The sequence below is a fragment of the Peromyscus leucopus genome, chromosome 15, assembly GCF_004664715.2.
Source record: "Peromyscus leucopus breed LL Stock chromosome 15, UCI_PerLeu_2.1, whole genome shotgun sequence".
Classification (NCBI taxonomy): Eukaryota; Metazoa; Chordata; class Mammalia; order Rodentia; family Cricetidae; genus Peromyscus; species Peromyscus leucopus.
The window spans coordinates 53485528-53510902 of NC_051076.1; the positions used below are offsets into that span (position 1 = coordinate 53485528).

The window sequence follows — 25375 nt, forward strand, 5'->3', positions numbered from 1 at the left end:
TGAGCTCTGTGCTCCTCTGTATCCTTTGGGGACCAAATGTTCGTGCCCTTCTTCCTCCCTGCTCTCTCGAATGGTTGCTGTTTATTGTGTGGTACTCTGAGTCATTAGCTGATAAACTGCGAACACTCTTCTGAAGATTTTCTGTTCTTCCACCTTAAGCAGTGTTATGTTTCAGGAAGGACAGTGTTCATCCAGCCTGTAGCTCTTAGTTGAAACAAACAATCAAAAATCTTCTAGATGGTTCTTTCTGTCCCTGTCTGATTGGATTATGAAACTTAAATCTGTCATCTCCTCAGTGACTCAAAAGCTGTGCACCAGGGTATATTCAATCCCCACCCCCCGAAAACAAGCTGTGTTAAATGTCATCTGGGGCATTTTGCTGCTGATCATTTGACATATTTCACAACTACCACAAGAGTAAAATGACAATAAAAACTTTTCCCTTAAGTCATAAAATCATGAATACCAAGAATAAGAGAGGAGGCGCATGCGTATCATAACACCAACACTCTGGAAGCTAAGGGAGAACATCACAAGTCAGAGGCCAGTGTGGACTACACATCGAGACCCTGTCTAGGGCTGGCCAAACGGCTCAGCAGGAAATGGAGCTTGCTGCCAAGCCTGACAACCTGAGTTCCATCCCCGGAACCCACACGGTAGAAGAAAAAAATCAGCTCCACAAGATGACCTCTGAACTCTACATATGAGCTGTGGCGTGCGACACGTCCCTCTCCCAGCACACACACACACACACACACACACACACACACACACACACACACACACACACACAAATAAACATGGGAAAAGACCCTCTGTAAAAAAGAGAAGAGGAGCTAACAGTGAAGGGAGTGTGCGGCCTGAAAAAGAGAACGACAAGTAGGACTTGATCTGTGAGCCTGGAAGCTGACTCCTAAGTCAGCAGTGAGGGCTGGCCGCGGCCGTTTGTACTCCAGAACGCTCAGACATCCACAAGTGACAGCATTAGTCACCTTTGTGGAGTTAACAGTAAGACTGAAACAGCCGCGGGACTGGTTAAAAGTGCAGAAACCGCAGGGACTCTCCTGTCCCCTCCTCCATCCGCAGACATCTTCTCTGGATAGAGCAAAGCGGGGTCTCTGGAGTGTGGACTCCTAACACAGGTCAGCACAGAGTCTGAACCAAAGCCATGACAGAATGAATGAGACTTTGTATAGGGAATGTTGAAACCTCCACGCTGCTTCTGCAACTCAGTGTTCAGACCACCGGACTGACCCTCACGCTGGAGTTTGGAAGAGTCACCTCCAGAAAACCTGGCCAACCCAAGAGAAAAGTGTTCAAGTGATCAGTCCAGCCACGCCTACCGTCCTTACATCCTTACGTCCTTACGGCCATACGTGCCGTAGCTGGCAAGTCCTACCTCACACATCATTAGACACGTGAGAAAGTCTAGAAGAATCCCATCAGTTGTATCTTATCCCTGCTCTCTCTGGTCCTAGTCCTTCTGCCCCACCCCACCCAAGCCCGAGACAGGCTCACTGTGTAGCCCAAGCTGACTTGGGATGACCAGCGCAGAGAGAACCAAGTAAGAATCTGTGAGAGAAGATTGTAAACCTCCCTTTCAGATGAGTGAATGAGCTCTCAGAATGTTTGTGAGAGCTGAGGGAAGAGATAAAAGAAAGAAGACGTGTTGTTTTAAAAAGAACCCTTAGAAATTAAAAATATTATAACAGAAATTAAAAGTCTGAGAGAGGATAAATTTATGGGTTTTTTTTTTTTTTTTTTTCAGACAAAGTAGCACTAAGAAAATCAAGAGTATCTGCCTAAAAATCCATTCTTTGTATAAAAGACATTTTTAGAAGAGAACTGAAAAATAAACATCAAGAGCAAAACTTGGGAGGCAGAGGCAGGAGGATCAGGAGTTTATGGTCATCCTCAGCTACACAGTGAGGTAAAGGCCAGCTTAGACAACGTGAGACTGTCTCAAGAAGAGAAGGAACTAGAAAAGAGCTGTCGAGGTGGCTTGTGGGTAAAAACACTGCCGCAGCGGCGTGAAGACTTGAGTTGGACTCCAGAACTGACAAGAAGACAGGCGTGGTCGTAGCTCGCCTCTGTAAACCCAGCCCTTGTAAGGTTCTCCCTCTAGGGAGCAGCCAGCCTGCAGAATGCCAGGCAGCAGAAGCAGCATGGTAGGAGAGAACTGACCCCTACATGTGACCCTCCTAGGAGCCTCGCGGAAGAGGTGCTTCATCAAGACAGCTCAGTAAAGAAAAATCAAAACCAAACAAACAAACAAAAAGGGTGGGTGAGAAGCCCGGCTAAAGTTAAGCACCAAGTCAGTGGATACAGAGGTGTAGTCTCGCAGTGCCGCTAACTGGCAGAGGATAGAGATGGCCACAAGATAGAAGTAATCACACAAAACAGTTAACAGAAGTTACCCTGAAAGTGAGAACAGAGTAGTTTTCCTTCTTCACTTCTGTTTATGCAGGATTTGACTCTGCATAGTACTTTTCTATTTTTTTTTTTTAAAGAAATATGCTCCCTCCGGTGGATCACCCCCAGTAGAGATGTTTAAGCCTTCGAGAATGACAGCAGAATTTCCCTTTGCACAACCTTGCAAATTTGCTGGGGGAAATTTTTAACTCCTAGCTAGCCTTCTCTGGTATAAAAATTTTAGGTTTTTATGTTTCATTGTAGGAAAGAGCTCAGCAGGAATGGCTTTGGGAAAAACGGGGCCAGAACTCTCTCCTAGAAAATAAACATTCGGGGCTGGAGAGATGGCTCAGAGGTTAAGAGCACTGGCTGCTCTCCCAGAGAACCTGGAGTCAATCCCCAGCACCTGCATGGCGGCTCACAACTGTCGGTAACTCCAGTCTCAAGAGATCTGACACCCTCTTCTGGATTCTGTGAGCACCATGCATGCATGTACTGTGCAGACATGCATGCAGACAAAACACCCATATACATAAAATAAACAAGAAAATAAAGGAGTTTTTAAAGAAAGAAACTCCTTGCTGCCCATTGGCATTGATCTTGCCATAGCCAGTAAACGAAGGTTTATTCTGGATCCCTGGACTGAAGCAAGCTCTCCATTTTTGCAGAGCCCTTTCCACAGAGGACTGTCCCTGCTGCAGGCCCTTGATTACCAATAATTAATCTCAGATGAAAGATTCAGTACTCCAGGCTTCCTCTCTCTCTGACCTAAGAGAACATGCTGTGAATAGTTTGTTTGTTCGCCTGCCAGAGATCTTATCTGGGCCCATAAGAGTTGATAGGATCATTAAATCAGCATTGATCTTTTTTCAGTATCCTTTTTCTGCAAAAAAGGGGTGCGTGGTATCTCAAGCCTGGATAAAAAGGGAGACTTAATATATGGCGCAGGGGTCATTCAGTAACGGCTCTATTTAATAGCAGTAAAATCTAAATAACTCTGCAGTGTGTCCTAATCCCCATGTTTTCTCTGCTGTTTCTCAATGTATTTGGCTAAATCACTACAGAGCAGCCAAGCCAAACGGCCAAACCACCCACTTTCTTATTCCCAGCACACGAATTAGAGGGAAGCCAGTGAAATCCAGGCCAGCTCATAAATGACTTGTATGTCTGATTTTTGTTCCATGATCTGAAACTCAAAATAAATAAAAAAAAAAAGAAACATTTTCCAAATACCGACAAATTCACACGCACAGAAAGTCTCCAGTCTTTTCAGTACACATGCGAAGCTGATAAACCCATTCTGAACAGATATGACTTAGAGGTTAATTCCCAAGGCACAAACAGACAGTCCTATGTAGCAAGTTTATGGAACTTTTGTGTTCAATTCGAGAATCAAGAGCCAAAATAAAGGCTAAAGGTCATTTTAGGAAGGGCCTGGAACAGAAAACCTTTGAAGAAGGGTTCTAAGAGGCAGATTTTGAGCTTAGAAAACAGTGATCATTGACGAGCCTGGTAGCATAGGCCTATAATCCCAACTACTCGAGAGGCTGAGGCAGGAGGATGGATATCTGGGCTATATAGTGAGTTCAGTGCTAACTTGGGCAACTTAGTGAGATCGTGTCTCAAAATTTTGAAAGAGAGAAAGAGAAATGAAGGAAGAGAGTTACTTAGTTGGGGATAGAGTCCAATGGCAGGGCAAATGCCTAGTATGTGTGAGTCTCTGACTTCTGTCCCTGGTAACACACACATACACACTAGTGAATATGGTCCAACAGAATAATGATAGATCAAGAAGGTGGCAGACACGCAGACCTTGCTGTTTGGTTTAGACATTTAGGTAAACTTACTATAAAAATATAAAGTTCCTGACTACAACTTGTTAAACCTAAAAACTGAACAGAGGGCCAGGCAGCGGGAGCGTACACCTTTAATCACACTCAGTAGGCAGAGGCAGGCAGATCTCTGAGTTCGAGACCAGCCTGGTCTACAGAGTGAGTTCCAGGACAGTCAGCACCGCACAGGGAAACCCTGTCTTGAAAAACCAGAACCAAAAAATAATAACAACAACAAAAAATTGAACCGAGGAAGGATGTAATGGCTAAGCTATGAAGATATCAAGGTGTAGTAAGTTCATTTTGAATATAGGCCTGGGTCTCCAAATACACATGTCTTAAGTACAGATGTTGGACACATCCCTCCTCAGTACCTTATATCTGATAGGTAAATTAGCTATGAACTGAATGGTTTTTCAGCAGGAATCTGGCACCTCTCTCTGGCCATAGCACCCTAGGGTTCGCGGTCTACCAGAAGAGCAGATGTCCTACTCAGGAGCAGAGCCTGACTCCAGGGGAGCAATGAGAAGGGGCAGGTCTGAAAGTTCTAGAAAAGAGAAGTCTGGGTTGGAGCGAGAACTGGGGAATGAGAAGTTTACCTGGGCTCAGTCGCCAGCACAGCAAAAAGGACAGAGAGGCCTTTGTCTGGCCTCTGTTACCAGGTATGGAAAGTTTTAGAAAGTGCAGGGATGCCTGGAAAACACATCTAAAAATGAACTAATTACAAGACTATAAGACCGAAGCTGTTTACATCAGAGTTGGTTTGCATAGTTAGATGGATCTAAAAATGCCTTGTCCTTTTTTTAGTGTTATTTATTGCTGTTGTGTGTGTGAATGGTATGTGTAGGGGTGTGTTCCCGCCACACTGCACGTGTGGAGGTCAGAAGACAACTTTATGGGGTCGGGTCTCTCCTTCCACCTTTGTGATTGGACGCAAGTGTGCCTGCCTAGCACGTAGTTTACCCATGAGCCATCTCAGCAGACCCTCCTTGTCTTCATGACCTGGCTTCCTGCTAAGGAAATATACCATGGGCTCTTGCTAAATACCAACTGATTCTTCTGTCTATAAAAGAATATCACCAAATTACAAGAACGTTTAAGTCACACTTTGAATTATTGGTGAACCCAGGACTAACCCCAAACTGTCTTCTTTCGGGAGAAGAGTATAAAACCGTTCATCATCTCTATAAAGTGCTGTTTCTAGCACTGGCTTTGGTTTGAACTGCTCACCCGTCCCCCTCCTCACCCGTCTCCCTCCTGTCCTGCAGCTGGGACGAGAGCAGCTCCATCAGCAGTGGCCTCAGTGATGCCTCGGACAACCTCAGCTCGGAAGAGTTCAACGCCAGCTCCTCACTCAACTCCCTCCCGACTACTCCCACGGCTTCCCGCAGGAGCTCTACAATCGTGGTATGTGATTTTGCAAACATGTGGGCCACCAGGTCAGGGTGAACCACAACACAAACCGGGCAAGATCTGTGTAGATGTCGTAAATGGTGTCGTTGTGACTGCATTTTGTACTCGTACCTATTTAGAGTTGATACATAGGAGAGTTTTTCCAATTGGAGAAGAAAAAGTACCCTAGAGATAGATAAAGTCTCTTCTCTCTGGAATACTAGCGATGGAGAGAAACCTTAGTTGACTTACCACCATTCTCCCACCCCTGTGTAAGTGCTTATTCTGCCCTTTCCTCTTCTCGTTAGCTACGCACAGACTCAGAGAAGCGCTCTCTGGCAGAAAGCGGGCTGAACTGGTTTAGCGAATCAGAGGAGAAGGCCCCCAAAAAACTGGAGTACGACAGTGGCAGCCTGAAGATGGAGCCGGGACTTCCAAGTGGCGGAGAGAGCGACCTGAAAGCTGTGAGGACGCATCCAAGGGCGGAGAACTGAAAAAGCCCATCAGCCTGGGACATCCAGGGTCCCTGAAGAAGGGCAAGACCCCACCAGTGGCTGTCACCTCTCCGATCACTCATACAGCCCAGAGTGCCCTCAAAGTGGCAGGTGAGTTGGGATAAAGGAAAGGACAAGGGTGAAGACCTTTCTTCCGATGGTTTTTCCTTAAGGGTCACGAACCTATAGGATGATAGCAAAGGTTTGCAGAAACACTTTAACGTGCGATATCTCTTCTGATCCTCAGGACGGTCCTGTGAGTTGGGAAAGATGGGTGTTACTGTCTCAGTTTTACCAGGGTAGAAACTAACTCAAAGGGGTCAGGTGCCTGAGCTACAGTCACAGAGCTGGCGGTCTGAACAGGAGGGAGAGAGTGTACTCACAGGCAGGTTCCTCCCTTCACATGGTCCCCACTGGTTCCTTGTTTCCTCCCCCAAGGCATTCTTCTTCGCATCTAATGGAGGTCCTACTGGACTAATACATTAAATGGCTGTGAAAAAGAAGCAGAGCCGGGCGGTGGTGGCACAGGCCTTTCATCCCAGCACTCAGGAGGCAGGGCAGTTGGATCTCTGAGTTTGAGGCCAGCCTGGTTGGTCTATAGAGTGAGTTCCAGGGCAGCCAGAGCTACACAGAGAAACCCTTTCTCCAAAAACCAAACAAACAAACAAACAAACCCACAAAAACAAAAGAAAGAGAAGTATGTTGTTCCCAAGGTTTACCCCTTCCTTGGGTCACTTTGAGATTAATCAACATTTCCCTCCAGTGTCTAGACATTTTCTTACCTAACTCATTGCATCCTCCTTCTTGTCCTTCCTGACCCAGTTATTAGACACACTTCCTTCCTGATCATTTTTGTGGTGGCCTCTGCCACTTTAACCAAAATAAACCATCCCACAGAAAACAATAAAAACAAACTAAATGAAATCCTACTTCCTCCCAAAGTCCCTCTGGCAAAAAACTGTATCCGCTTATCCAGTATCGTCTGCCCATATTTAGGCCTCTAAATTTTTATAATATATAGACAGTGGTTCCTTTTCCCCTAGAGAGAAAGAAAGGTGTTTTTAAGATATTATAATAGGCTGGAGGGGTGGTGTGTGTACATGCCTTTAATCCCAGCATTTCTATGACTTCGAGGCCAGCCTGGGCTACAAAGTGAGTCCTGGACAGCCAGGGCTACACAGAGAAACCCTGTCTTGAAAAACAAATAAGGATATCATGATAGCAACCTCTTCCTCTGTCTCCTGCCCCCTTTCAGGCAAGCCTGAAGGCAAAGCCACAGACAAAGGCAAGCTCACAGTGAAGAACACTGGGTTGCAGCGCTCCTCGTCCGACGCTGGCCGGGACCGCCTGAGTGATGCTAAGAAGCCCCCGTCGGGCATCGCGCGCCCCTCGACGTCAGGATCCTTTGGCTATAAGAAGCCTCCCCCTGCCACCGGCACAGCTACGGTCATGCAGACAGGTGGCTCGGCCACTCTCAGCAAGATCCAGAAATCCTCAGGCATTCCCGTCAAGCCAGTAAACGGGCGCAAGACGAGTTTGGATGTGTCCAACAGTGCAGAGCCCGGGTTCCTGGCTCCGGGAGCACGGTCCAACATCCAGTATCGCAGCCTGCCCAGGCCGGCCAAATCTAGTTCGATGAGTGTGACTGGTGGGCGGGGCGGACCTCGCCCCGTTAGCAGCAGCATTGACCCCAGCCTCCTCAGCACCAAGCAGGGAGGCCTTACACCTTCCAGACTGAAGGAACCTTCCAAGGTCGCCAGTGGCAGGACCACGCCAGCTCCCGTCAATCAGACAGATCGGGAAAAGGAGAAGGCCAAAGCCAAGGCTGTGGCCTTGGACTCAGACAACATCTCCTTGAAGAGCATTGGCTCCCCAGAAAGCACTCCTAAGAACCAAGCAAGCCACCCTCCGGCCACCAAGTTGGCAGAGTTGCCACCCACCCCTCTCAGGTACCCGCACTGGGCAATGTTTTCCTTTTCTCCTTCTCCAGCCTTAGGCTAGATGTGGAACAGCCTATCCGTTGCTGTCTCTGGGCCTTTGTGGGGATCTTCCTCCCTCCTCGGTGCCATTTCATCTCTGGTTTTGGTAACTCACTCTGTTTCGGCTGTTCCACATCAACACTGTCTTTAGTACCTGTGCGAATGGTTTTGCTGGGTTTTTTTTTGCACATTTCCCATTTTGCATGTGTTGTCTCCCTTATGACTGAAGGTGTCATAAGTCAGGTGTGGACTCTTCTTCCGATTGGTTTGTCAACAGCATCAGAGTAAGCCTTTCGCTGAGCAGGCAGCCAGGAAAAGGAGGGAACTGGGAAAGGATGGCCTGTGGCCCTGTAATTTGTTATTCTGAATACTTTATTTTATCTTCACTCCTCTCAGGGCCACCGCTAAAAGCTTTGTCAAGCCACCCTCACTAGCCAATCTAGACAAGGTCAACTCCAACAGTCTGGATCTACCATCTTCCAGCGACACCCACGCTTCCAAGGTCCCCGATCTGCATGCTCCAAGCTCGTCCACTGGGGGCGCTCTGCCCTCTTGCTTCACCCCCAGTCCGGCACCCATCCTCAATATTAACTCAGCCAGCTTCTCCCAGGGCCTGGAGCTCATGAGTGGCTTCAGTGTCCCGAAGGAGACCCGCATGTACCCCAAACTCTCAGGCCTGCACAGGAGCATGGAGTCCCTCCAGATGCCGATGAGCCTGCCCAGTGCCTTCCCCAGCAGTTCCCCCGTCCCCACCCCACCTGCCGCTCCTGCTGCCCAACCAGAGGAAGAGAACGAAGAGCTGCCCTGGAGTGGAAGCCCCAGAGCTGGACAGTTGGACGGGTATGTGGTGGAGACAGAGCTGAGCCTGTCTCATTTGGCCATTAGTGGGTCCATCCATGACCATGTTGTGACTTTTGATGTATTTTTTCCCCCACGTTTTAACTTAATTCCTTTGTAACTCCCAGAGGTCTATAGGGTGTTTTCGTTTTGTTCTCATCTTGTACACAAGGAAAACTTTACAAAAAGTTAATGACATCTCAGAAATCTCGTATTAGATTTATTTCATCTGGCTTTGGCTTCCAAGTGCAAAGTCAGTTCTGTCACATCACATCCTGGTTCTCACCTTCCATAGTACAGCCTTGTAAATGACTAACTACACCTTAACTCCGAACAAGAGGGAAACGTTTAGCATTTCAAGTACTTCCCAAGTTCTGAGTCAAGAATTTGATTGTGACCATCTTTTTTTTTTTTTTTTGTTTTTGTTTTGTTTTGTTTTGTTTTGTTTTGTTTTTCGAGACAGGGTTTCTCTGTGTAGCTTTGCACCTTTCCTGGAACTCACTTGTAGCCCAGGCTGGCTCGAACTCACAGAGATCCGCCTGGCTCTGCTTCCCGAGTGCTGGGATTAAAGGCGTGCGCCACCACCGCCCGGCTTGATTGTGACCATCTTATTATTTGTTTATAGAGATAGACTTTCATAGTTTGCGGTCCTGTCTCCCGAGGCTATACCCCTCAAACCTATGGTCCCAAACTCTAGTTTCCAAGACGGGCTCACATGCCCCTCCCTCTCTCTCTCCACAGCAATCAGCGGGATCGGAACACCCTCCCCAAGAAAGGACTCAGGTAACCCTTAAATATGTTTTTTTTTCTACCATATACTCAAGACGCCTGGCCTGTTAAAAGAATTTCAGCTGGGTGGTACATACCTTTAATCCCAGCACTTGGGAGACAAAATAAATAAAATAAAGTGCTAGCCCAACCTAACCCAGGCCCCACGCATAAATTTAGTGGCCCTTGTAGCCAATCGTTTGTACGTGGTCCTGTAAAAATGCCACCCATAGCCCTCTGCAAACCTGCCATCAAGTGTGTTAGCTTTCATAGCGAGTGATTTTCTTTGCTGTCAAAGGAGAAATGAGTTTGCACACGGGAACCGTGTACTTACCGATGTTGTCCTGTGGCCCTCCTAGATTCATTTCAGCGCCTCCTAGTGGACTTCTGAGGCCACTCACATAGGCAAGGAACAGGGAGTGCGGATCCCCCACTGTTAGGCTAGCACTACGTAGCACAGCTAGATGGGGGTGCCTGTCCCCTGAAAGCCTGCACATGGAGCCATAGAGCCCTGAGTGGAGAGGAAGTCCTAAGGCCTCATCCATCCCTTCTGTGCCCACCCGGAGCTCTCCAGGGACAAGGCATCCCACACACAGCAGAGCCTCTCCTGTCACTTGGTAGCAGCTCAGAATGAGTTCCTCTGCTGCTTCCTCAGGTACCAGCTTCAGTCCCAGGAGGAGACCAAGGAGAGGCGGCACTCCCACACTATCGGTGGACTCCCCGAATCCGACGACCAGGCAGAGCTGCCGTCTCCTCCCGCGCTCTCCATGTCCTTGAGTGCAAAGGGCCAGCTTACCAACATAGGTCAGTGTCTGGGTCACTCGCGGTGGCAAGAGACGAAGCAGGGGTCACTCTGCAGAGTGAGGCAAAACAGCTAGGCATGTTTGGCTCGATTTGTAGTGGGCTGCTTCGTGGTGCCTCAGTTTACCAACCCAAACTAAAGGTGAAGTGTTCCAAGGTCCTAAACTGAAAAAGTTGCCCGCTGGGCACAAGCTTGAGGGTCCGGATGGTATCAAAGAGTCTGAATGACACCATGGGAAATCTATAAACAGGGGCTCTATACACAGTACTACCAGGGGCAGCTGCCTACAGGGCGATGCCAACCTGTGGGCATGGTGAGCTCCAGGCAGAGCAGGGCTGTTGATTTCAGAGCATGAGGTCTGTCTCCAAGAAAGAAAGTCCAGATTCACCAACTGCTCTGGCTGAGCCGGGGCTATCCTCGCCCTAAAGGCAGGCTGACTAAGACCCATCCTAGACACACCACACCCTCTTGAAAGCCTGTGGAGAAGGGAGAGCTGGGAGTGAGGGCAGTGGCTGTGTGACTCAGAGACGGGAAGGAGAAACACAGACTTCAGGAGGGGGCCTGGCTCCAGCCCAGACACACACCAGCCCCGGTTCTGGGAAGCACCGTGCCAAGACTGGTTTAATAGGAATCTCTTTAGGACGAGGCCGGAACAGACCTGTCGTTTTGCTTGCTCTATCTCTGAATCCGTCTCTCCTTTCAGCGGAGTGGAAGAGAGCAGTTCTTTTGTAAATAAGGACTTGTAACAAGCCTGCGCGGTGACTGTTTGAGGGAAACTAAGACTGGAAGTCACTTGTGCCTAAGGAAGGGTCATCTGGCTTCTGTGGACTTATCAGATGCAGGGTGGGACCGGCCTATCTCCATTGAGGGCCAAAGGAGAAGAACGGCCATTTGTGCTGTGGAATGAGGGACTGAGCCAAACAGTGATCGTCTTGGGGGTCCCAAAGGGGAAAGACAGAGGTGTGAGTTCTTCTTCCCAGGTCTTTATAGGCAGGGAGAAACATCCACAGGTCTGTATGGAGGCCAGAGGTCAGAGAGGCAAGCTCCGCATGGATATGAACCACCAAAGGCAGCAATTTAACAAGGGAAACGTGGGGGTGGCCTCTGTGGTCAACAGATCCCACAGCTGTGGATTCCATAGCCTCGCTGACACTTTCATCCGCTCTGTCTGTCCGACCTTCCTTTCAGCGGATGCTGGGCAGAGAGGCCATAGTCTAGTGTGAGAGCTGAGTGATAGAGACCCAGAGTGATACTGCTCTTACTGGGGCCCTCACTCCCTTCCACGCCGGCGGAGCCCGCTGGATCCCACAGCCTGGTCCCCCTTCTCTGTAGCTGGTTCCGTTTCATCATCTGGATCTGAGTCTCGGTCTGAGTTCTCGGTCCCCGCTAAGACAGCTTCCGGTTGTGTCTTCACGAGCCACAGCATCCCATTTCCATCTGCACATCCTCGTGATGTGAAGGTTTCGGGAAAGCCGCCAGGCCCCCAGCCTAACCTTCCAAAGCAGCAGCTCCAAGGCAGGCAGCATTAAGGGGAGCTCCTGACTACAGACCATGGAGTCCTTCTCCGTCAGGGCCCAACCTTCTTCCCAGGAGGGGTTACTCCTGACCTCCAGCTGCTTGCACACCCCCACGCCCCACCTACCGCTCCTTCCTCTCCTCCCTCCCTCCCATTGCCTCTCAGTGACTCCCGCTCTGTCCCCCACAAGGGACTCAGAGAGCTGATGACCCTGCCTCTTCTCCTGCCTCCCCCTTCCCCCTCCCTTCCCCCTTCCCTCTGTCCTTCCAGTGAGTCCCACTGCGGCCACCACGCCAAGAATCACCCGCTCCAACAGCATCCCCACCCACGAGGCGGCCTTCGAGCTGTACAGCGGGTCCCAAATGGGGAGCACCCTGTCCCTGGCCGAGAGACCAAAGGGAATGATTCGGTCAGGATCCTTCCGAGACCCCACGGATGATGGTGAGACTTCATGTTAACGCGGTTCACACTCATTCCAGCTCTGCTGGGTTCCCTCACCCACCACCAACCCACCTCCACGGCCGCCACCGCCACCGCCACACACACATATATAATTCACAAGACATCAACTTGGGCCATTTCAGTTGTCGTCCCATAACTCTGAAGGGTCTGGGGGCCCAGAAACCTTGGGTGGCACCACCTAGCACTGGGATTTAGGGATGGAGCATCTACCATTGGGGCCCAGGGAAGGGAAACCGAGATTTGGAAGGGTGAAGTGGGACTCCTTAGTGCCTCTGTCCTCCTCATTCTACGCGTAGTCTTTCTTCCCCACGGTCTCTCAGAAGAGATACGGGGACAAAATGGTAGCTCTGTAATCGATACAAACAACTAGGCATCTCAGTCCTCTTTCTAGAGTGCTCCAAAGACTAGCTCCCAGGCTGGCCATCTGATGGTTGACGGTAATCTGGGTGTTAATGGAAGACCAGGCCGTGGGGTTCATGAGACCTCCATTGTTATTCCCAGGATGCATCCCTCATAGATGGTGTGTTAGCTCTGTTAGTTCTTGCAGTGGGTTCTGTTGAATGATCACAGAGTATTATTCCCCACTTCATTTTTTTTCCCACCTGCGTGGTCCCCAGGCTCATAGGCTAGCGCTGCAAGGGTAAGAAGAGGAGGCACAGATAGAATCAGAGTGTTGGTCCTGAGCAGCTCTGACAAGAAACTCCCCTCTTTCTGCAACTTAAAGTGCTTTCTTGGCTGAGCCGAGCAGAGGCTGACCACCCATGAAAATCTCCTTTCCCTCTCTCTGGACCCCCATGCTCCTCAGTCAGGCTGAGCAAGGGACCACCAGGCCCAGGCTGCCGGAGACTATTGATGAAAGAAAGGGGAGGCTGTCTCTATTCAGGACCATGCCCTTGGATACGTGCCTGCTGTGGGCTGTTGGGATATGAACGGGGTGCCCTGTGTGGTTCTCTCCGTTTGCTCCAGATGCCCTCCAGCATCAGTCCAAACTCACCTTAGGGCTCCTCCCAGGAACTTCCGGACCCTGGAGCCTCCTGCTAACCTTCTGTGCCCTCCTTCTCTTTCAGTTCATGGCTCGGTGCTGTCTCTGGCCTCCAGTGCCTCTTCCACCTACTCCTCAGTAAGACCATTAATGTCCCTTCCCCTCCTGCCCCCTCCCCTGCCATCCCACATCCCCTCAGACCTCCTTCGGTTGGGTAACTGGATGGGGATGGGGAACGACTGTCTCTGCATTCTACCTTGTGGGCCTGGGAGTGGGTGTCGGGGGAGGCACCTAGCGCTTGGAGCACTCAGATGAGGCGCCTTGGGTCCCCTCAGTTCTTTCTGGCCTTGCCGCCAACTCCCAAGCAACTCTGGTATTCCTTTTTCCCCCTCCTTTGAAAAGTGAGGATCCCCTTGTGACCGCACTCTTTCCCGCCATGGGAAGTGGGGAATGTTTTTAGCACCCGAGATAAGTAGGTTCCCAAGACGAGAGACCCAGTAATGTGCAGAATTAATGTCTTCTGTGGGGAACCACACAGAGCGCTTGGCTCTTAGATATCCTTTGACTCTTAGATTTCTTTGACCCCAATTCTTTACTCCTCAAGTTGCTAAAAATCAAAGTTTGTTTTCAGACCACCTGGGCTCGTCCTCTAGCCTCTTTGGCAATAACAAGCTTGGCTAAAGAGAAGCACCAGAGAGAAGCCTAGTGTTTAAACCTGAGTGTAGCTCCGAGCCAGTCCTGTGAGGAGCCAGGGCCAAGAGACAGGGGACGCCTCTCTCTGCATCTCTCCATCACGCTTCTTCCTCTTTCCGCCCTGACACTTGGGCCTGGCCTCTGCACCTCCATAGTAACCAGCTGCTTTTTCTCTCTTTCTCTCCCTCTGTGCCCGCTTCTTCAGGCTGAGGAGAGGATGCAATCTGAGGTAGGGTCCAAAGCCTTTGTCTCCGCTTGTTAACACCACCACCGCACGCTCCATTTTCCTTCCAGCCTCTCCACTTCTTCCACCATCAACAGCTTGCCTTTCTCTTCCTTCCACAGCAAATTCGGAAGCTCCGTAGGGAGCTGGAATCCTCCCAGGAAAAAGTGGCCACCCTGACATCGCAGCTTTCTGCCAATGTGAGTACCTGAAGCAGGGTAAGGCCTAGCCCTAGTTAACATAGGCGATGTGGGAAGGTGAGCTGACGAAGACTGCCCTGTCTTTAGACCTCTAGGGAGCAGGTTCTGTTCACAGCTCTACCACAGAAGATTTGGGGACTGCCCTTCGCTTTTTCTGAGCCTTCATTAAGAACCATTTTCCCCACCTTCATTAGTCGGGATGGATGAGTTGGTTGGTATCTGGTAACCTTTGACCTTCCTAAAGAAAACGGAGACCAGTGGTTCTGCAGAGGGGCAGAAGCAACCTTGCCATTGGACATGGACAAAAATAGCAATGCATTTTAATTACTGAGCCCTTGGATCCTTTTCCACTGCCCCGGGTGTGTGTTTATCTCTTCATCAATGCCACATAACTGAGCAGGAACAGACCTGGTTAGTAGAATTCTGTCTGATGACTCTGAGACCAGTTCAAAGCCGAACTCCCATTCCAGCTGCCGATGTGGTTCCCAGTTGGCTCTGCCTCAGGCAGCTGGCAGAATCGATCTGAGCTTTAGCTTTGGACCCAACAGGCTTCGTTTCTGCATTTAAGCCACCCTCCATATATCCATTTAGAATGACTACCTTCCTCCAGACCTGACCTTAGTTTTTCTGTTCTGAGAGATGGGGAGAAATGAATGGGGCTGCCTCATCTACCTCCACCGTGAGTCGTTCCTCCCCTGTGACCAAATTGCAAGCAGAGATCATAAGAGCCGTTTTCTCCCAAAATTGTAAACAACAGCTGAGCTGGGTCTCCAGGAGCTTTCCAAGTGTGTTTACACACACATACACACACACACACACACACACACACACACACACACACACACAAACCATGTCTGCAATTTCCACAGCACTTTCTGCCCGTCTGTCTTCCCTTCCTCTCTGGGGACCTCTGCCAGGTCCTAGCCCTTGGAATCAGGTAGAATATCCACCAAGATTTTTCATGTTTCCAGCACATTTTAGAAACAGCTCCCTTACCACGTTGGTTATTGTCTTTATTCTTTTTCCCAAATCCTCAGTTCATAAGTCCAGTCCTGACTGATTTGTTTGAAGCTCAGATCAAGCTTCAAACTCTCTGGGACCAAAAGAATTCTAAGAGAAACAAGAACCATCCTATACCACACCCGTCAGGGCCAGTGGCCTAGGTCATGGCCTGCACACCCTAGGAAATTCATGTCTGGGAGATGCTGAAGGAGAGAGGCGCCAGGGAGGCGGAGAACATCATTATGCCTGATTTATTTACTCTGCAGCCTGTCAGCCATAGTGTGCTGTCAAGGCTGGGCTAGTTCCAGAAAGTGAATTTAGAGGGTGCCTTTTCTTAGAACAGGAAGTTCCATTTGGCTACCAGAGAACAAACTAAACACCCAGATCTGGTGAGTTCTGAATCTAGAGGTAGATTTTTGCCAAGGGTCAGAGCCCTTCCCTCAAGCCGGAGAGGTGATGTCAGGTTCCAGAGCTCTCCTCAGGATGCCTGATGTTGAACCAAACTTACGCTATGTCGAATGGGACCTCCAAGCTGTTGAAGATGACACATCCCGGCCGGGAAGAGACGCCGCAGGTCACTGTATTACTCCGATGCTAACCTCTGCAGAAGGACCACTTGGCCTAGTGTCTCACAGGCACCCTCATCTGAAGTTGGGATTAGAGTAAGGTTCAGTGTAGGGAAAGAAAGGTAGAAGAGAAGAAGGAGGAAAACCCAGTTCCCCGGATGAGGAGAGTCCACGCAGAAATGTATGAGGAGGCCAGGGGCTCTCCAGGCTCTTGAGAAGATTCTCAGGGACCATGAGATGCTTGGTTAGAAGTACACAAGAGGAGCTGAGATTAAGAAGACAGAAGATAGGGCCTGGGGTGGTGATGGCTCAGTGGATTAAGAGCACTGGCTGCTCTTCCAGAGGACCTGGGTTCAATTCCCAGCACCCTCTTCTGGCCTGCATGGTGTCAGATATACATGAAGGCAAAACACCTACATACAAATGACATTTAAAATTTTTTCTTAAAAATAGTTGAAGGTGAGAGTTGGGCCTGACAAGGCCAGCTAGAAATCCCAAATGCTTGAGAGGCTATAGCAAGAGGGTCGTAAGTTCAAGGCCCGTTTGAATGAGTGAATTCAAGGCCAGCCTGAGTAACTTAGTGAAATCTTCTCTCAAATTAAAAAAAAAAAAAAAAGACTATGAAAGAAAGATGCTTAGATCATGATATATGTCTACTAGGGAGCCCAGGCCTCCACAGATTTACGGGAAATATGGAAGATACTGCCTCCAGCCTTGTCAGCTCCAAGGGCACTGGTGAAATTTGACTTGGTGGTCAGAGAGGACAAATCACTTTATGGAATAATAGGAGGCAGTGAGTGTGTTGCGGACGTCACAGGGACCTGCCCAGAGCCTTCTGCCTCTTGCTAGACTCCCGTCCCCTGGTGTTCTCACTGGAGACTGTCCATCCTTGAGTGGCCCCTTTTCCGCTCCTGTACCCCAGTCCCTTCACTTTTCCTATGCCCCTTCACTGCCAGTTGGCTAGCCGGAGATCAAACCACTGGGTACCTTTCCCCAGCCTCCCTACCAGAGAACCGGATCTGTGCACGTCGAGAGGAGCCCAAGTTCCTACAATAGCCAATGTAGACCTGACACCTAGTGGCCAAAGTGTGGAATGCCCCTGAAGTGGTTGGCACAGCTTCTGGGTTCCCTCCAGCCCTGCCGGGAATAGGGCGATCTCCAGAGCCAGGAGGAGACAAGAATAGAGAGTCGGCCAGGTGCAGAGGCAGAAGAGCTAATCCAAACAGATTTTACCGGAAGGTCATTTGGTACCAGGAGATCCGTCCCTCCATGGTGGAGTTAAACCAAAAACAGTTAAAGACTGATTCCAGAGGCTGCTGCTCTCCCATCAAACCTTCCTACCACATAAGACAGGGCAGGACTTGACCACCTCTGGCAGGTGGTAGAAACCAGATCTCAAGTTCCCGAGAAGCTCCTGCCCTACCCTCCACAGTGTTATTGGAGAAGCCGGTTCTCTTCAAAAAAAAAAAAAAACCTATTTGATTCCACCCTTGTCTGCCCAGGGGAAGAGATACCTTAAAACCGCCAAGAGTTTTGCTTGCGTCGGTCAGCTCTGAGACACAGGATGTCTATTAAACTACTCCCCATCAGCCCTTTCCTCCCCCGCAGCCGCATGGCCCCTGAGTTCTTCTTTGTGTGTTTGTGTCAGGCTAACCTGGTGGCTGCTTTCGAGCAGAGCCTGGTGAACATGACGTCCCGCTTGCGACACCTGGCCGAGACAGCCGAGGAGAAGGTGAGCGGCCCCGGGCGGTGAGTTCTAAACCTGCTAGCCAGGGCCACCTCATCCACTCCCCCATCGGCGCCATTTTCTCAGCCTGCTTGTCGATACAGGATCCCGTGTCCACCACTCCCAGATCCCTGGCCTTCTCTACCCAGGGCAGTAGCATCCCATGCCCGGTTCACTGTAAGTGTCCTGCCGTGCAAACAACAGTACAACTATCATGTCTCCTAGGACACCGAGCTGCTGGATTTGCGAGAAACTATAGACTTCCTGAAGAAAAAGAATTCTGAGGCCCAGGCCGTCATCCAGGGAGCATTGAATGCCTCAGAAGCCACACCCAAAGGTAGGATGTTAGCCACAGAGTGAACAGAACTGAAAAAGAACAGGAAAGAAAGATCACGACGGGGCCCATAACACGCCAACTTTCATATCCAGTTTCCAGACGCTGAGGGCCGTTAGGTACTCTGCAGTGTGATATCTGGATTGTCCAGTGATCAGGGCCAGACGAGTGACCTCATAACCCCTGAGGAGCAGGGCAAGTAGAGGAGACCTGTGATCTCCACAGGCCTACTACCCTCTCCTCGGCCTTTAGACCAGAGCCGAAGAACGGTCAGAGGAGTCTCAACGGGGCCTCATCATGGAGCCTTTGCTGCCCCCGGCTCCCAAGTGCTGGGATTATAGGTGTGTGCTGGCGGGTCCAGCTAGAAATCACTCCTTTTTGTTTGTTTTTAAATTTCTACTTATTTTTTAAGTTTTTGCGCAAGTACATATCATATGTTGAATATATTTTCCCCTCTGTCCACTCCTTTTCAACCCTCACCCTTCCTGCTTCTCCTCTTGGTCCCCTAGACAGTCTAGGTTCTACCATCATGTCACATACCTCCATATGTGCTTCTGTGATGTCACATACCTACATATGTGCTTCTGTGATGTCACATACCTACATATGTGCTTCTGTGATGTCACATACCTCCATATGTGCTTCTGTGATGTCACATACCTACATATGTGCTTCTGTGATGTCACATACCTTTTACCTACATATGTGCTTCTGTGATGTCACATACCTACATATGTGCTTCTGTGATGTCACATACCTACATATGTGCTTCTGTGATGTCACATACCTACATATGTGCTTCTGTGATGTCACATACCTACATATGTGCTTCTGTGATGTCACATACCTACATATGTGCTTCTGTGATGTCACATACCTACATATGTGCTTCTGTGATGTCACATACCTACATATGTGCTTCTGTGATGTCACATACCTACATATGCGCTTCTGTGATGTCACATACCTACATATGCGCTTCTGTGATGTCACATATACTTCTTGATGTACTACATATGTGCTTCTGTGATGTCACATACCTACGTATTTTTTTTTTTTCATATGTGCTTCTGTGATGTCACATACCTACATATGTGCTTCTGTGATGTCACATACCTACATATGTGCTTCTGTGATGTCACATACCTACATATGCGCTTCTGTGATGTCACATACGTACATATGTGCTTCTGTGATGTCACATACCTACATATGTGCTTCTGTGATGTCACATCTTTATTTTTTTTCTTGATGTCACATACGTACATATGTGCTTCTGTGATGTCACATACCTACATATGTGCTTCTGTGATGTCACATGCCTATGTATATGCTTCTGTGATGTCACATACGTACGTATGCGCTTCTGTGCATCCATATACAATCCAGGCACAAATGGGAGAAAGTGTGCTACTTTCTTTCCAAGGTTGGCAAAAAAATAATAAATCTTAAGGCAGTTTCAAAATCGCACAAATGTGTGGTTGGTTTACACACATGTACATGATGTAACCTGGCATCACTTCGCACTCCAAGGAGGATTCAACCTGCAATTCAAATGGCATAGTCAGAAGCTGTCGAGGTCCACTGGGGCTCTGCGGCAGGTTAGCCTTGGTATTCGGCTGTCAGCCATGCTTTGCTGCAGACAGTGAAGGTGGGTGCCTATGAGGGGCAGGGGTGCACTTGGTAATAGAGCACTTAACCAACATCTCCAAAGCCCTGAGTTCCGTCCCCAACACACACACACACACACACACACACAACACACACACACACATTCCTTAATCCGAGATTATAGTTATTTTCATGTTTCCTTCTGAAATAGTTTTAGATCTTTTGTAAAGTTTTATTTTTAGATTCATTTATTTATATGTGTAAGGTTTTACTCACATGGCATGTACGTCTGGCGCTGAGTGTGTGTGCCTAGTAACTGAGGAGGTCAGAAGAAGCATCAGATCCTCTGGAATTGGAGTTATGGTTGTGAGTCACCCCGTGTGGATGCTGGGAATTGATCTCAGTCCTCTGCAAGAACAATGCTCTTAACCACTGAGCTCTCTCTCCAGCCTCGAGTTCAGATGTTAGTTACATCGGGTCTCTGTTCATTTTTAATAGATTTTTGCTTTTTTTTGTTTGTTGGTTTTTTTAGAGACAGGGTTTCCTACAGCCTAAACTGGCCTCACATATCCACTATGTAACCAAGGATGACCTTGAACTCCTGATCCTCCTGCCTCCACCTCCCAGCTGCTGGGATTACAGGCAAGTGTTCCATAGTCAGCTTCGTTTTCACAAGATTATATATATATTGTGTGTGTGTATATATATATATATATGCTATGAGATAGAGGCCCAATTTTATTCTTCACATATGGATAGCCAGTTGTTCCGGTACCATTTAATGAAGATTATTTTCTCCACTGAATTACATTAGAATTTGTCTTTGTCGATTGACAAAAATAAAGTAAATGTATGGCTTTAACTCTGGATTCTGTTCTAATACCATGTTCTGTATCTATTCTTAGCCAGCACCATACCTCCTTAATTACTTCTTTGTGCAGTTAGTTTGAAAATATGACAGGGTGATCCCTCCAACTTTGGTCCTCGTCAAGATTATTTTGGTTATGGTCCATTTCTAGTTTTGTGACCTAAACACACACACACACACACACACACACACACACACACACACACACACACTTAAATCTAGATTCTATGTATGAAAGTAAATATATTTGTCTTTCTGAGTCTGCTTAGCATTATTTCTGGTTGCATCGATTTTTCTGTAAATGTCAAACTTTCATTTTTTCCTTATGTCTGCATAAAATTCCATTGTGTATATATGTACCACATTTCTTTTATTCATTCATCTGTTGATGGACAGCTAGACTGGTTCCATTGCCTGGCTGTTGTGAATAGTGCAGCAGTAAGCATGAACATGCAAGTATCTCTGTGTTTGTTTGTTTCTTTAACAAGGTCCTGCTGTGTAGCTAGTTGGCCTCAAACTCCCTATGGAGACCAAACTAGCTTCAAACTTGCAGCAACCCCTCTGCGCCACCCTTGTATAAATACACAACCCACCCCTTTCCCATCTGCAGTTTCTCCCGGCTCAGGTATCATCAGCCTAGGCGCCAGGCGGTTAATCTAACACTCCTGTTTTCCTCCTCACTGTTCGGCCCTTGGAGGGACTTCATTCTGATGCCTATGCAATCCCAATTATACTCCCTCTCTGTACCTGTCCTGGCCCAGGCACTCCACTGTCCTCCTCCTGGATGACTGCAGTAATTCCCTAGCTGGCTCTGAGTGCTCCGGTCCCTCCTTCCCACCGCCCCCAGAGTAACTGCATTGTCAGTTCAGATCGGAAAGCATTCCAGTTTAAATATGAGCTGGTTATTAGATAAAAGGAATTATGATGAATATTCTTTGGTCTGATAATGCTATTGTGAGCAAACATCCATATTCACAGGAGATATATCTTCAGGCATTTAACTGTAAAATGTCATCTGCAACTTATTTTCAAATTGGGTGAGAAAGTGGGGAGGGAGCAGAGACAATAAAGTTAACAATGGCTGAATCAGGCAGAGGGCGTCTGAGTGTTATTTTACTATGCTGTAAGTTTTCCCTCATGTTTGAAACATTTCAGAAAAGCAGGTTAAAAGAGGAAAAATGTGTCCTCGGTCCTTTAGAGGGGCTGGAGAGACTCAGTGACTAAGAGCACTGACTGCTCTTCTAGAGGACCCGGGTTCAATTCCCAGCACCCACATGGCAGCTCACAACTGTCTGTAGCTCCAGTTCCGGGGACCCGACACCCATGGCAAACTATCAATGCACATTTAAAAAAAAAAAAACCGAGCTGCGCACCAGCCCTCTCCTGCTCTAATGTGCCTTTCTTGTTAGCCCCATCTCCCGTCATTTCCTCTTGTGTCTGATATTCTGCCTATAAATCGTTCTGGCATACAGTGGACACCTTTCTAAGCTTTTTACCTGTATTCACTTATTCCAGATGACAACCTAACGAAGCACATTTTATAATGAGGAGAATAAGACAGAAAATAATTTGATCCGTTATCACGGGTGATATATCTGGGATATTCAGCTATTTCTGACTTTCCAAGTGAGCTTTGCCCCTGAGATAGACGTTTGCTAAATGAATACATGATGGCTTCCTGCTGTGAATGTTCACATAACCTTAGTTCATGTTGACCAAGAAGCCGCTTCCTAAGGAGCACTTCCTGTAGCTTCACTAGAAAGAGTGCTTAACCAGCAGTGCCCAGCTGTGTTTTATTTATAACTAGCCAACACGTGTGCCCGGCACAAAACTCAAGATGCGTGAACTATTTCCTAACTGCTGCAGATGGATGATGCCACAGACATGTCTTTAGCCCTCTCCCCCTTCCCAGTCCTGGGGGTTGGAGCGCACTCTACCACTGTGCCGTATCTCTAGCCCTTCTTGTTATTGAAAGTATCTTGGACGTAATTTTTAATTTAATAGATTGGACTTGCAGCTATTGAAAGCTCCCTATGCTAGTCAAGATGCTTGCTCCTTTTTTTTTTTTTTTTTTTTCATTTTTAGTGGGAGGGGGCTTGAACCCAGGGCATCTGCATCTACCTTTCTTCAGCTCCCAATGCTTTTCTCAGTGTTCCTATCTGAAATATCTCTGCTCTTTCAGTACGTAAACGTCTCCTCTGTTGAACTTTATCCCTTTCCCACTTTTTAAGGAAGAGTGGTTCGTTTTTTTCTTGCTGTTGTAGACCTCAGAGAATTGAAATCTTCTGCCTACCAGATGACAAAATGGAGCTCATTCAGGTTAAATGCAAGGCACAAGGCTGCTTATACTTGACCTTGAGCCAAAAGGCAGCCAAGTGTTGCTGGAGGATCATAAAAATATAATAGGGCACGGGGCAAGAGGACCGCCACAAGTTTAGAGCCAGCCTGGGCTACAGAGTCAGTTACAGGTCAACCTGTGCTGCAGAATGAGACCCTGTCTCAAAAAAATAAAGCAAAACAAACAACAAAAACAGGTGTGGTGGCTCATACATGTAAACCCAGCACTTGGGGGGCAAAGCAGGAGGACTGTCACGGATTCAAGACCAGCCTGGAATACAGAGTGAGACTTTGCTAAAGCACAGACACAGAGACAGACAGACAGACAGACACACACACACACACACACACACACACACAGGTTGTATCTGCATGAAAGTGTCAGGGCCAGCTTCAAGTCCTTTAGACATGTAGTCTATCTGAGCTCAGTACTAAACCCTTCTGATACCAAACTGGGGGTTCTTTCTTGTTGCGGCTTTGCTGTTGTTCTATTTTGGTTTTGGACAGGGTCTTGCTGTGTAACCCAGGCTAGCACAGAACTCACAGTCCTCTAGCCTGCCAAATGCTGGGCCCCTCCATGCCCAACTTAGGCTGGGAGCTTCCTGAGACTCGCAACTGTTTCTTTTTTCACTTTTGCATTTTCTTCTACGCTGAAGCCTGGCTGTAACTCGGCATGTGTTCGTTGACGAGGAACCCACCAGATCAGTAGTCCGTACCTAGAAGCTGGTGGGTCCGCCCCCCCTCTTGCCGGCTGCAGCTAGACTCCTTAAGCCTCGAGTCTTCTCTAAATCTACCTGTGTTCTTCCCACTTGTACTGGCCCACAGAACTCCGGATCAAGAGACAGAATTCTTCAGATAGCATCTCCAGCCTCAACAGCATCACCAGCCATTCCAGCATCGGCAGCAGCAGTAAGGACGCTGACGCCAAGAAGAAGAAGAAGAAGAGCTGGGTAGGTGAAACTTTGAGAGCCGACCTGCGGCGGCGGGTTACATTTACCCCAGTGCAGGGGACTGATCCTTTCAGGACCACCAAGAGCTAGTCCCTTCTAGTGAGGTGTCAGTGTGACCTCTGCTGGGAACAAGTCTGACCAGGTCCCCATTCCTCCATCCACTGTCTACCCCACCCACCAGCACTCTGCAGTCTTTATCCATGTCTGCCTTCCTGGGGCTCGGCCTACTGAGGAGGTCAAATGTATTTGGCCACCGAAGGAGCTGAGAAAATATACAGGGGGAAAAGTGACATTATCTGTCGCTCTCCACTCTCACTGTGGAGAGAATTTACAAGCCAAGTGGCTCACTCTAGACGCTCCTGGGGGCCATGGCCTTAGGTTTGGGAGAGGTGCCTCTGGCTGGTCCTGAGGTGGGTTTGTTGTGTGTGTTGCCCCCCACTCCCCGCCCCCGCCCCCCAGCTCTGAACTGACCCTGGATGAGCTTGCTAAAGCCTTCAGGCAGGTGCAGGGTACTGTCTGACTGACTGAAAGGGAGAGTGAGCCGGTTTGTCCCTGTCCCCTGCTGAGGAAGGCTGGCCATACCTAGGGCAGACAGGCGCCCCACCCCACCCCCATCCCCACCCCACCCCCGCTGTGTGAAGAAACAGCTGTGTGAAAAAACAGCTGTGTGAAATGCATGATTAGTGTTGCTGCTGCTGCTGCTTTCTTTTCATTTTTTTTTCCTTTTATTTCCTTCAAAATGCTGACTTCCAATCCCTATTTTTTTCCAGGTTTATGAGGTAAGAGACTCAGTTCCTCTCCCTGTACTTTCTCTCTCCCTTTGCACACTCTCCCTATTTCCAGAGCAAGTACCTTCTCTTAAAAAAAAAAAAAAAAAAAAAGTCACTCATAACCCCCACTGCCCCTGGTTCCTAACTCACCCCACTGCATGGTCCATCCACGCTGCCCCTCATGAGGACAGAGGAGTGGTCTGCTTAAGGGTCAAACGGGAAATCCTAACACAATCCAAATCTGTTGCCCGCCGGCTTCCCCTGTTCCAAGATTGGCCTGTTATAAAAAGTAGACCCACTGAGGCCCTGCTCTCCAGAAAATGAGCTTTTGGTTTTTTTGTTTTTCTTTTCTTTTCTGTCCCACTCACCATAGAATCCTAAAAGGGAAGAGAGTCAATAAAGGTTATCTGGATCACAGTTTCTAGAGGCCTGTCCATTTCGGGCTTATCTGAAAAATTAGCCTTAGAATAGTGTGAACCAGAGACAGGTGAGGGATTTATTTCATCCAGCGTAGGGAATACTTGTCACCCCAAAGGCCATGGAGCTTCCAAGGACATCTTGGGGACTAGAGGCAAACAGGCATGTGGCCTAGAATTTCTATTCCAAAGCAGTCATGTGC

At 48.4% G+C, this 25375-nt stretch overlaps 1 protein-coding gene across 1 annotated transcript in view; it reads left to right on the forward strand.

Moving 5' to 3' along the window:
* Nav1 (neuron navigator 1) overlaps positions 1-25375 on the forward strand; it is a 255490-nt gene that overhangs the window by 211665 nt on the left and 18450 nt on the right. Inside the window, 15 exon segments of the mRNA XM_028876650.2 lie at positions 5513-5651; positions 5945-6065; positions 6068-6241; positions 7386-8079; positions 8506-8949; positions 9688-9729; positions 10370-10518; positions 12303-12473; positions 13562-13614; positions 14375-14398; positions 14515-14592; positions 17809-17892; positions 18112-18223; positions 23862-23986; positions 24757-24765. Coding sequence (XP_028732483.1) covers positions 5513-5651; positions 5945-6065; positions 6068-6241; positions 7386-8079; positions 8506-8949; positions 9688-9729; positions 10370-10518; positions 12303-12473; positions 13562-13614; positions 14375-14398; positions 14515-14592; positions 17809-17892; positions 18112-18223; positions 23862-23986; positions 24757-24765 — 2419 coding nt within the window.